Source organism: Neopsephotus bourkii, unplaced genomic scaffold (genome assembly GCF_033783945.1).
Source record: "Neopsephotus bourkii isolate Nb327-2 ecotype Australia unplaced genomic scaffold, CSIRO-AGI_Nbou_v1 NB_1572, whole genome shotgun sequence".
Classification (NCBI taxonomy): Eukaryota; Metazoa; Chordata; class Aves; order Psittaciformes; family Psittacidae; genus Neopsephotus; species Neopsephotus bourkii.
This window is the reverse complement of record NW_026902048.1, coordinates 7,942,396-7,954,397: the sequence shown is the minus strand read 5'-3', so window position 1 is coordinate 7,954,397 and position 12,002 is coordinate 7,942,396. Positions and strand designations below refer to the sequence as shown.

Below are 12,002 nucleotides of genomic sequence, written 5' to 3'. Positions count from 1 at the left end.
TAACATTTTAATTAACAGCAAAACATTTGTACTAGTTAAATGTAGATAAACTTCACAAAGCCAAACAGACAATGCAGAAGCCAGAATAACAGCCAAGCACCTCTGCGAACTAGTGAGGCAGGAATTTGGAAAAATAAAAGATAGCACAAGTGGAAATCCACAATCCAGCCAGAACAGAGAACTCAAGTCTGCATGTGCAGAGACAATGGGACATAGGTTACAATGTTGAATCCAGATTTGGGCTTCTCATTAACAGAAGAATACTGACAAAAGCAAAGCAAATGCAAAGACAACTCACAATATGCCTGCAGGAATTATAACAGTAGTAATTGAAAAAAAAAATTGATTTATAGGGAAACGGTTAAAGATACCAGTTTGTTGAAGAGAAAGCGTAGCTACAAGGGGTGAGGAAAAGAAGAAACATTATAGGCTTAAGTCTTCAGAGCAGCACAAAGTTCAATGTGGGTATCAAAAGACAACGCCTAATTAAGTAAAAATTCCCCAAGTGACTCCACGGACAAGCTGATGCTCTCAGACATCACCTTGAACACCTGTACCACAGACATCAACTTTGTTTCCACAAGAACACATGAAGAAATGGAAGAACATATACTGCAAATTTATGAAGGCGTAAAATGAATACAAAGATATGTATCTGAACACAAAGAGGGGAAGCAGCTAGTTTGAGGTGATGATTAGGCAAAGCCTGGCAAGAGGACAGCCAGGGCCCTGCTGCTTGGGCATTTAAAACTCACAACTGGGCAACACAGATGCACAGATCCAGATTCTAAGGATCCAGATGATGCGGAGCAGGATGGGTGTCCTCATTTCCTCCCCTCTGTAAGTGAAAATACCAGTTTTTCTCCTTTTACAGTAACAAGGCCAAGTCAATAATCAAAGACAATAGACACACTTGCAGTGTTGAAAATTAACTGCAGGCCTGTTACAAGGACTCGTGACAACAATGTTCAAACATTTCTCCTAAGCAATGAATCGTGATTTTTCGTTACTTAAAACCAGCTGAACACCATATAAAAGTAACCTCTTTTACATTTTATTTACATACCAAGCTTCATGGGAATGCAGCTTTGTACCTGAGGAGTTTTCCTTGAAAGGAAGGAATTAAATAAAGAAGTTTAAGTTACTCTATCAAATAATCTGTACTTCATACATCTCTTATGCATGAAAATTATGTGCCAAATAAGATTCAGAAATTCAGCAAGCTCTAATCCATGCATCCTTTATTCCATTACAATCACTGTGCTGCATTCTAGCAACAGGACACGAACTGCAATCAATCGCGATCAATTTATACAACAATCTGAGGCTTACAGTACATTTAAGGCCTTTAAATTTGGAAAAATTAGACCTATGCTAGTAGTGTAACAATTTTTAAGTGTCTTGCATTTCTGATGCATAATCTGTGCGATTCCAGTGTCAAAGAATCAAATTACTTCCAAACTAAAAAGATCAGCTCAATGAAAATTTAGTTACATAAATTCATCAAAACATAAATGTGTAAATTTTTATTATTTTTTTTGTCCTGGAAACTTTATAAAACTTTAATAGCAAAATAATATAGGGATAAAAACATATTTTAACAAAATGTATTCAATCATATACAAACCAGAATTTTGCAGTTTATTGTAACTAGACTTAAATTAAAACTACCAATTAAGAATCTATGCACAATGTAAATTCAAATATGTACAGTACTTTTAAAAAGTCTACAGGAATGCTTTACAGAAGGAAATGTCTGTTATGGCTATTATTCAGACCATCTGAATATTAAAATGAGTTTTCTAGTAGTAAATTTACACATTTATTTTTAAACAAAAGCAATTTTTGTCCCTAGTTCCTTTAAGAGTAATTCCAGTTACATTTATACAGGTAAATGGAGAGGTCATTACAGAGTTTAGCCCCATATAGTAGTTTATTTTCAGGAAAAAGTAATATTTAAATAATTTACTTGGGAAGATCAGTAAGTTAACAAAAGAACACTAGAAGGGAGGAGGGGGAACTTCATCACAATAACTTTCCAGTTAAAATACCACAGCTAGAAACTTTACAGAGAAAGTACTCCCTTGGATTGAACCCATGACTGATTGTTCAGAACAAGCTGTAGCTCATAACAGTGTGTTCTCCACACTGAGAACACTGGGGAAAGAAGTCTTTGTAAGGACAGAATTACAATCTGAAGTGAGACAAAGAAAACTGATCTTCGATTAATACAGCACTAGGTAAAAAGTGTCCCCATAAGCAGCTAGTATTCCCACTTCCTCCAGGGCAACGAAGCTAAAAATTGTTGGAATTACAGTAGTTGACCATATTTGTGTGCATTAGTAGAATAAATTCCAGATATAAAAGACAAATTTCATCAGATGTTTGATTAGAACACCCTAATGACAGGGTATTTCTTCATAGTATAAAGCTATTACAGCTATCCAGTTAAAGCATGTGCAAAACCAGGTAATTTCTTCCGTTCACAGTAACTGAGGTAAAATCAGGTAGGCTTCTTCAGGAGTTGGGAAGTTCATGAGATATGAACTGTTTTAGTCTCTCTAGATATTGTGCATAAAGCTCTATGTCATTATGCCCAGCGCCTTCCACCCAGAGAGGCTCTACTGCTCGTGGACATCGCTCGTACATGGCCAGGCCGTGGGAGAAATCTATCACCTCATCTTCGGTACCATGGATTACCAACACCGGAGAGGTTACTTTAGATATCTTGTCAATGCTGTGGATAGAAAAGAAAAAACAGCTCAGTTTGGGGCTTTATCTTTTACATATAAAGAAAGCAACCTTAACTATCCATACGTGATTCAGTTACCACTGCATATTTTTAAAACGCTGCAAAACATTGCACTTGTGCCCGAGTGATATGGAACAAGGACCCTGCACTGCCATCCCCAGCATCCCACCAGTTCTGATGACAAGAAGCTCAAATGGGCAGCAAGCAAATAAAGTCTGGCACCAAAAAAAAAACCCAAAACAGTGAGTATATCTATCACAGAAACTACTGAGACGCAAGGAAGATTCTACAGGACATACTGCCAGTGTGGACTCTTCACATCAATTCCTAATCTGTTAAATTTTAAGGTGGTAATTAACTACATTCCAGTCATAAGACTTCATTAAAGAAAAGCCTTAGCTCATGAAGTTTTCACCTGTCTTTTAACCCTCAAATTAGGTAGACTCAGCTGGAGAAAAACAATCTGTTCTTTCCACTGATTAAGTTCAAATGACAAAAGAGAAAACTGTGGGACAAGTACACTACACAAGGATATTTAACCAGAAAAAACTCTCACAGGATTTTACTTCATGTAACCAACTTCTCTGCCAGCTCTCACTGCAAAGTGGTCTAAAACTTTTTCTATTTGCTCCAGCTACCTTAGCAGATCAATATGGCTAGTGGACACCTCTCACAGGAAAACAGGTTCAGAGAAGAGGGAAAAGTGACAAAGGCACCTTCACACCTAAGAGTCTGGGCCAGAAAATTTCAATTACAAAGTAACTTCCAAGTAGTAAACAGCAGTTTTCTCCGTCTTCATTTAGGCACCAGCTTTTATTTCCTATCAGCCATTTCATGCTCGTAGTTACCAATAATTACAAACCAGTATACAGACACCAACTGCTAATGAACTCTAAGCTTCCTACCATCTCCACTTTCACCAACGAATGGATGAACTGGCTTAGGGCATTATTCAGAGTATGGGATGAAGTAGGTAGAAAAATGAGTATCAGTAATATTCCATCTGACAGGATCATAATGATTGGACCAGAAAGGACCTTAAAGCTCATCCAGTTCCAACTGTGCTGCCACAGGCAAGGACACTAGACGAGGCTGCTGAAAGCCCCATCCAACCTGGCCTTGAAGTCTATTTCTTTATGATATCTAATAAAAGGTGGTTGGATATTCCTGCTCCTGAAGAACAAGAAAGCATGCAATTTTGGTAAGACTAGAGATTTTACAAAGTGATCAAGACTGCTTAAAATTATTAAAAAACGTAGATGCCAACTTACACTGACTTAAAAACAGGTTTAAAGAAGCTTTATGAAAATACGAAGTTAATTAAAAATTAAGATGTAGACTGAAGCACTAAGCCTCATGCATATAAGTCTCAGCATTTAGTATTCCAGAGAACCGTCACTGGTATTTCAGTAAACAGCTCAGTGTAAACACATTTCTGTCTCAATACATCTCAAAAAAAAATAATCCCAGGCTTCATGTCTTTAAAGAGGAAAAGTGTTATTTAAAATTAAAATGCAGCCTATTTCACTTTTCCTGCCTGGAACTCGAGTTGTGTACAACTACGCTGAATACAGAAAATATCCCAAGAATGTAAGAGAAACATTGGAATAATGTAGATTTCCCCCCCACCCCCCAGTTTTCATACCCAATTAATATCATAGCCAAATGTAAATACTTTACAATCAACATACTATATAAAGTCTTAAGCCCATGAAGGGTCTGCCCCCAAGCTCCACCATGTGACAGACAAGTCAGCTACATAAAGCTAGAGATACTTATGCCTAACTTTAGTGGCTAGACACTAAGTTCTCATTTACTGAAGGAAGCCAGGAAATCCCTTTCACTTCAGTATTCAGATAACAAAACTATTTTTTCCACATATATCCACAGACCATTAAGCCAGGTAGTATTTGCATTTTGTAGAAAATTGGAAAGCATCCCATTGCCAACTCAGCGACTCATAAGGCAGTATTTAAACTGCACATTAGACTTACTTAGTATTCTCAGCCACACTGCTCTGCAGCTAGAAAAATCTACAGAGACCCAATTCTCATGGAGTCCCAGCATAAAATGCACATAATAGCGATTCACTGTAGGTGCACACTGAACTGTTTTGTCTCCCACCATGAAGACAGACAGTTGAGCTGCACACATTCATAAAAGTGCACTGCTGTTTATTTTCACTGCTTACAGTGCAAGTGAAGTCAAACTGACAGCAATGAACAGCTCAGTAGGGTAAGAACAAAATATTCAAGTGCTACAGTACATCTGTTGTCACTGTTCTCCCCCTCCCACTTTTTCCTTTTAAAATGGTTATTTGATTTGGCTGGTATCATCTAATCGCTGTTACTTTTGTCATCAGAGCTATTTTTAAGGCTTTGTTTTTTCCCTTCTCACAGAAGCATTTGCAAATATTGGATTCCAGGTTTGAGGACCATGAATGAGTGTTTCAAATAAGCATAAGGGTTTCAAATCCTGACTGCATCTTCAACAATTTAATTACTTATTTAATTCATAACCCATTTGGAAGGGACTGGACACAGATACTGTGTGCACCACTACTGGTCACTATTACTTCTAGCTGCTTTGGCATACAGATTCTCATCTACAGCCTCCCCCACCTTCTAATTTTAATCTGTGGTAACCAAAATAAAACAAACAAAACGAATGCTACGAGTATCCCCTGCTACACTTACTGCAAACATAACCTTCTGAAGCAAAGCCTAGCTTTGCACAAGACTTCAGGGGGTCTCTTTTGTCTTCTCCCTTCAACAGACCTGTTAGCTTTTTATCTGTGCCTTCCCTCACCCCCATGCCAGGTCTACATACACTGCTATAAGGATACTTGTCTTCCTCCTCTAATATTCTCCCTTAAACTGGGTCTGATAAGAAGTTTTAAAAGATTCCTAGAACATCTGCTATTCCCGGGACCTATACTATTCTCAAATAGTTGGATATTTTAATTTAGGTCTGTGGCAATTGCTTTTCAAATGAAACAATAGGCTACAAATGCACTGTTTTATCTTGAAACCAGTTGTATATATAGGCTTCTGTACCTAAAATATTCTAGAGCTTCTTAAAGTAATTTATTTTTGTCACAGACGTTAGGATCTTGCACGATCTCCATCAGCGAAGCGCAAGTCTCACTACCTTTACTGATTTTACATGGACAGGATGGCAAAGATGTAAAAATGTTTTTACTTACACGGGCCAAAGGCAAAGGAACACTAAATTAATTTCCTTAAGATCATGCATGAAATGCAGAACCAAGTTGAAAAGTGAACCATACAAGTCCAGCTCCTTAGCCTCTGACCCTGTCTTGTTTTCTCCCTTTAAAAGCAGCAATTACCCATACCTGTTTTTCTGCTGATATGGTAAAACTATAGAAATATTTCAACAAGCAGCTTGAAGACAGCAAATCCATTTCATGGTATCATATTACCTTCTAAATCAAAGTTGACTGAGATATTAAGAGTGTACAATTACCAATGAGTCATTAGCCTGAAGGACTCAGTATCATTAGTCAGTAAGCTACTACTCCAAACTTGACAGCACAAAAATTCTGATATTAACAACACAAACAACAGGAGAAAAATCTATTGTAAACACTAAGACTCCTTTTGTTTATTGAACTGACTATCATGTCAGTTTGAGACTGACATCAGCCTCTTTCTTACACGGCGAAACTCTGCTTGGATGTAGAAGGTGTGCATACCAAAAGTTTAAAATGCAGGTGACAATTCAATAAAGTTCCTTTTTAAACACCTAAGGAGCATGTGGAGTCCAGAACAACCACCCTCTTTGTACTGTTTATACATACCTTGGAAAAGCATCAAAGCAATAGGTTTTCCTAGTGTCAGGAAAAGCTACCCGTAATCCAGACATCAAGGGAGAATGAAGGATTACTGCTGCACACTCGTACCGAGATGCCAGGTCTACTGTAGGGACAGTACCAATACTCTGACCATACAGGATAATGTTCTCAGGACTAACACCATACCTGCAGAGACAAGAAACATCCCTTTAGAAAACAAACAAAAAAGACCCAGTTTACAACATAATTTGCATCACAAAAGCAAAACCCAACCCAAACCAACAAAAAACAAGGCTTCCCTCCTACCCGTTGTAGCTCTTTAAAATCCGTTCCTAGGAGATGTGAATTTACAAGTCTAAACTTTAAAACAGTCGTTACTGGACTTGATTTATAATCAAACCATTGCACAGGCTGAGAAGAACTACCCCCAAAGAAAGAATGCCAGTTTGTTCATTAATCTTAACCATCTTCATGAACACCTCTTATCTTTCATTCCACAGCACAGCAAGTTATAAATTTGACCTTCCCCTTCATCTCCCCCCCATTGCAGAGTAACTCTCCAGAATTTCAATTAGATATTCTGGAAAGTAACAACCTTTCCACTATTAATCAAGATAGTTACTCCTCTGCTCACCTTTCCATGCAGCTGGAACAAAAAGACTAAACTGTCTTGTTAGTGTAGCTGAATACACTAGAGGATAAAAATTTGAAAGGATAGTACTATTCATTTTTCCATTTTCTAATGAGTGTAAATTAGTCCTCATTTTTTTTTTTCCAGTTTAAAAATACATCAGGCTCATTTTGTAACTATTAAGATATATAATTCCATAAAACTCAAGTGTTCATACGGAGTCCTGGCTGGCTGGCTGCCCACTATTCCCATCCCATCTATAAAGCTGTCCTAGCTTGTGTGCTGTTAAGGAATACACTAATTCAGTTTTTATTTAAAATGTGCAGAAGATAAGGGAATTTGGAAGGGGCACAGGAGGCAGTGACAGTGTCTAGGAAGGACTGAGTAGTACAATAGTATTTGGCCACCACTACTTGTTATGAAAGCTGCAAATTAAAGCTGTTACATGATTAATTACAAAATATTTACCCAGAAGATTTCCATGTATAACTCCACTTCCTATTGCAAGTTGTATAAAGAACAACTGAGTGCAGAAAAGAACACATTTCTAGTAGAAAATAGTGAGAACGTGTCTCTTCACTGTCTACACTGTCTACAGTTCTTTTGTCACTGACATGACAATGAAAATCAAACCCGACAGTTTAGGCTATACCCAGTGTACACCTGGAACGTTTCAACTTCCTCACTAAGCTTATAGCAATGGCAGGCCTGGGTAGCACTTGACTTTCAAGCAGCTCAGTGATGATATATGTGCAAAAGAGAGAAAATGACAATTGAAGAATAATCAATTAATAATTAAAAACACACCAGAAGAATAACCTAATACTAAACATCCAACTACAGGCTGTCAAGATTACCTAGCTATACAAGGAAGTAAAACTAGACTGGATTGTAGCCCCTGTGAAACTGGAATTTTCTACACTGCTGAGCATAAGGGTGCTTTTGGCATCTGCTGTAATATGAATAAGCAACTGTATAAAAATATCTCCCTGGAGTAAAATTTTATCCTCTTGGTAACCAAGCAGCAGCTCACGTTGGTGGTCTATCACCACAGCCACAGCCTCATGTTTTTAAAGAGATGTTGTGAAGCTCTTTTAGGAGAACTTTTTCTCCCTTACTATTAGAAATAGTTCAGCACACAGTATAGCCTAGCTGATTTTGCTATGCATGTTAACAGGATCTGGTAGCAAAGCCTTGTCCTCACAGACTTCACTCTGGCTGTTTATGGGGAGGGCTGGAGGCATGTACCTTTGAAGGCAGCATATGCATCGAATCTGCTGACCTACCAGCTGTGGCATCGTATTAAAGACTGGCAAAAATGCATCAACATCAGGGAATACAGGAAAATGGGACTGGAATCAGGTCCTTTACATGGCACTTAAGTAGGGATAAAATTGTATTAATGCTGGTAGGTTCTGCAATATCATTCTGAACTCTAGTGTCATGACGAAGGATCCTCTCTAAATGGTTTACAATCTAAGTACAAACTAGAAAGAAATGTTTGACAATCACAGGGTAACAGGACAGCATAGGGTGGCAAGAGAATTCCTTCACCACATACAACTGCTTTAGCACTGCAGTTTTCTTCAGTATTGATCTGCTTTGGATTCACACCTTTTGATGTTATTTTGTTTCTGGAATCAACTCTCATTCTAAGTGAAGCACCTTGCTGCTGTGGGAACAGGTACTCTAGAAGAAAAAACCCTGATTTCATTGTATGCCAGTTAAAATCAGATACAGCCTATTAGCACCATAAAAAAAAAAAACAAAAAAAAACACCTAAACAACAAAAAAACTAAAAACAAACCCACAAAACCAGCACAAGAGATCTCTATATTTAAAAGTGGGCCTTCAACACTAAATAAATGCTACAACTACTCAGTGTATAACTCCTCAGAGCCAACATGACAATTTTGACCAAAACCACCCAAATCATAAAAAGGTATGAAAACACTCAGCTAGTGCTCTTGTAGCCTGTCATTAGGTCAAATGTCTTTTCTACTTTGCACTCCAACTAAAAAAAATCTCTGCAGTTGTTTTAGTTAGAGACAGTCCAACTTTCCAAGACGGAACAGTTACTGTAACAGATTTATCTTCTTAAGCTCTTTACTGTTACACCATCAATCAGAAGGTGAGACATCAAGCTTACCACAAACATCAGCAGAAACAGCTATATGTAAAATTTATTGCAAGGCCAAAGGACATATGACAACTCATAAGCAAGGGCCATGAATAATTGACACATGTGAGGTTCTTGGAGCTGAAGGCCAGGGCTTGGCTCCGTGATACTCTGAGTCTTTACGTAAAAACACTGCCCAGCTGGTGACTCAGCAAGCACTGGTCAACAGAGGTACAATATGGGGATGCTAGCTTTAAAATATTTAAAAACACTTAAAATCATTTAAAAATACTTAAAGTTTCCTTTAAGCAGAGGCTGGGACCCTTCCTCACTCTGCCAACTCCTTTGTTGCATCAGATTGTTATGCAACAGGAACAGTGATACAGAAAGTGAAGAGGAAGAACAGACCTGGATAAGAGGGCAGCAATGAAAGAGAAACTAAGTGACATAGAAAAAAAAGAAAATGCCATAGAAAAAGGCAAAAGAGAAAAGAGGAATCCTGTTACACTGTGCTCTCCTATTAAGGAAGAAAGTCCTTCCACCAGCGGAATAGCAGCTCCTAAAAATATCTTCCCTGAAACACACCAGCTTTGGTCTCTGTGGAAACAGATCCATCCTACAGAGCGGGAGACCCAAGTCAAACGCCTGGGTGGGATGTTCCTGCACTTCTGTGGAGCCTATCAGAGTTCAAAACAAGCAGGGCAACACTGCAATGCCAAACCAGCTTCTATACCAGGAAAACCAAAGTAGGAAGCAATTCAAAGAGTTACTGTGGGCCTATGCAAAATACTGGTTTGACAAGGAAAATAAAAAGGTAGGCACTGTTTTTTTCTCAAGGGAAGTCAGTGATAAGTGCAAATCTACTGCTGTTTAAAATGATGCAAGCATTTCTGCTCCCCCTTACCCACAAACACTCTTCAGGTGGAAAAATTCTCCAGCCTAGCCTATTCTCAATAGCCTATGAGTAGACTATGTTATGATTAAAGACAACATTTCTTAAGTGCTATCTTCAGCTATATTCACAAGCTGTACAGAATCTGTACCTACAACTTCCCAACTCAGGACAGGTATACCTAATGCACCAACATACTTGAGTCACGTAGTAACAGAGCATTTTATTTTTGCCCTGTGTTACTGCCTTAATTCATAAAAATTAGGTTTACCAGCAACTCTGGTCTCCTTATGCTAGCATGAATTATGTGCACAGAAGCTGGCGATTAAGAATCCACACCCCAAACTCTTCCACTTACTCCTGCACTGAGTAATTGGAGACCTCAGTGACACCAACAGGTCAGTGGGACAGAGGAGGCTGGAAATATTGCTGACACCCAGTACAACTGGAGGATGGGACACAGCTACTACTAGTTCAGACTACTTAGCTGTGTGGCTGTGGCTGGGCCATGTATGAGGAAACTGAGGAGGGACAACACAGATGGTAGTATCATTTGCCTTTGTAAAGTTCTTAACACTTTCTGGCTGACAGCACTATGTACAAACTATGTACTATCATAAAACAACTTTAATTATGAGCATAAGACACTAATTTTCCCTCCTCCCAGGCTTCAGCTTTGAGTGATACAGATGGAAAGTTTACCATTGCTATTTTTACGCTCTCCTTGCTCAGTTGAAAGCACTATTGGAATGCTGCTTCAGAGACTACACACGTGTCATACAGCTGAAGCCCTGCAATGTTCACAGCCAAAGCTACAGCATCTGTGCCAATCCTCAAAGGTGCGAAATACATATTCATAATGAGGCCATGTTTTTTTCAGGCTTACTGAAGTAGTGAAGTTAACCACACCTTGTATTTTCAGTTATAAAGTTTTAGTGTATTTGCTGTCCCAATATCCCTTACCTAAACTGAATAGAACAGTATGGATATACCAACAGCAACAAATCAGTTTTCAAAAGCAATCACAGTAACTATCTAGGCACAGCATTTTGACTAAACAAACCTGATTTCATAATGCTGTTGAAAACTACTTTTTAACTGCTACTAAACCAAAGCAGCTACTGGTGGTCAAGGTCTTCCTTTCAACACAGTATATAAAGACAAAAAAGAAGGAAAATAAGCTAACTAGCTTACGTGTTCTTGCAAGAATGAGTTTGAAACTATGCACTCACCCCTCAAGGGAAACACCAATTAAATAATTCATCTTCAAGACACAAAGAAAATCCAGCTTGCATCAGGAACAACACAAATTCATGCCACATTTGGACGAAACTGTGACTCCTAGAGTATTTCTAATAGAGCATACATTTGCTCAATTACAGTAACATCTTCATAAGCTATTCTTCAAATCTGTTTCTTCCTGTTTATACAAAGCCATTTGTCACAACATACTATTTATTGCCTTTTCAAAATGCATTAGCACCAAACTTTATAATCCAGAGAAATTTAGATTGCTTGTTAAGAAACACAGATAAGTTTTACTACAGCATCGTTATACCTTTCCATAAGATATGCATCTACATTTTCAGATAAAAGTGGTTATTTAGTCCAGCATGAGTCTAAAAATTTAATTTTGGGGGTAGAAACAAAAACCAAAAATCCTCAATTACGTACAAATCCCACATGCAGACTGCATAACTTGAATGAGACTTCATGTTGTAGGACACTTATGCTAAAAAAACCCCACAAAACCTCAACAAGAGAAAAGTCAGACAATAAATATTATTGCAAGTA

General features: G+C 38.1%; 1 protein-coding gene across 1 annotated transcript in view; it reads right to left on the bottom strand.

The window, feature by feature from the left end:
* Positions 1 to 1,224: 1,224 nt before the first annotated feature.
* ABHD17C (abhydrolase domain containing 17C, depalmitoylase) overlaps positions 1,225 to 12,002 on the bottom strand; it is a 29,595-nt gene continuing 18,817 nt past the window's right edge. The window contains exons 2-3 of the mRNA XM_061371371.1: positions 6,573 to 6,752; positions 1,225 to 2,737 (exon numbers count right to left, since the gene is read on the bottom strand). Of these exons, the coding sequence (XP_061227355.1) occupies positions 2,518 to 2,737; positions 6,573 to 6,752 (400 nt within the window). The 3' untranslated portion in view covers positions 1,225 to 2,517. The remainder of the gene's footprint in view (positions 2,738 to 6,572; positions 6,753 to 12,002) is intronic.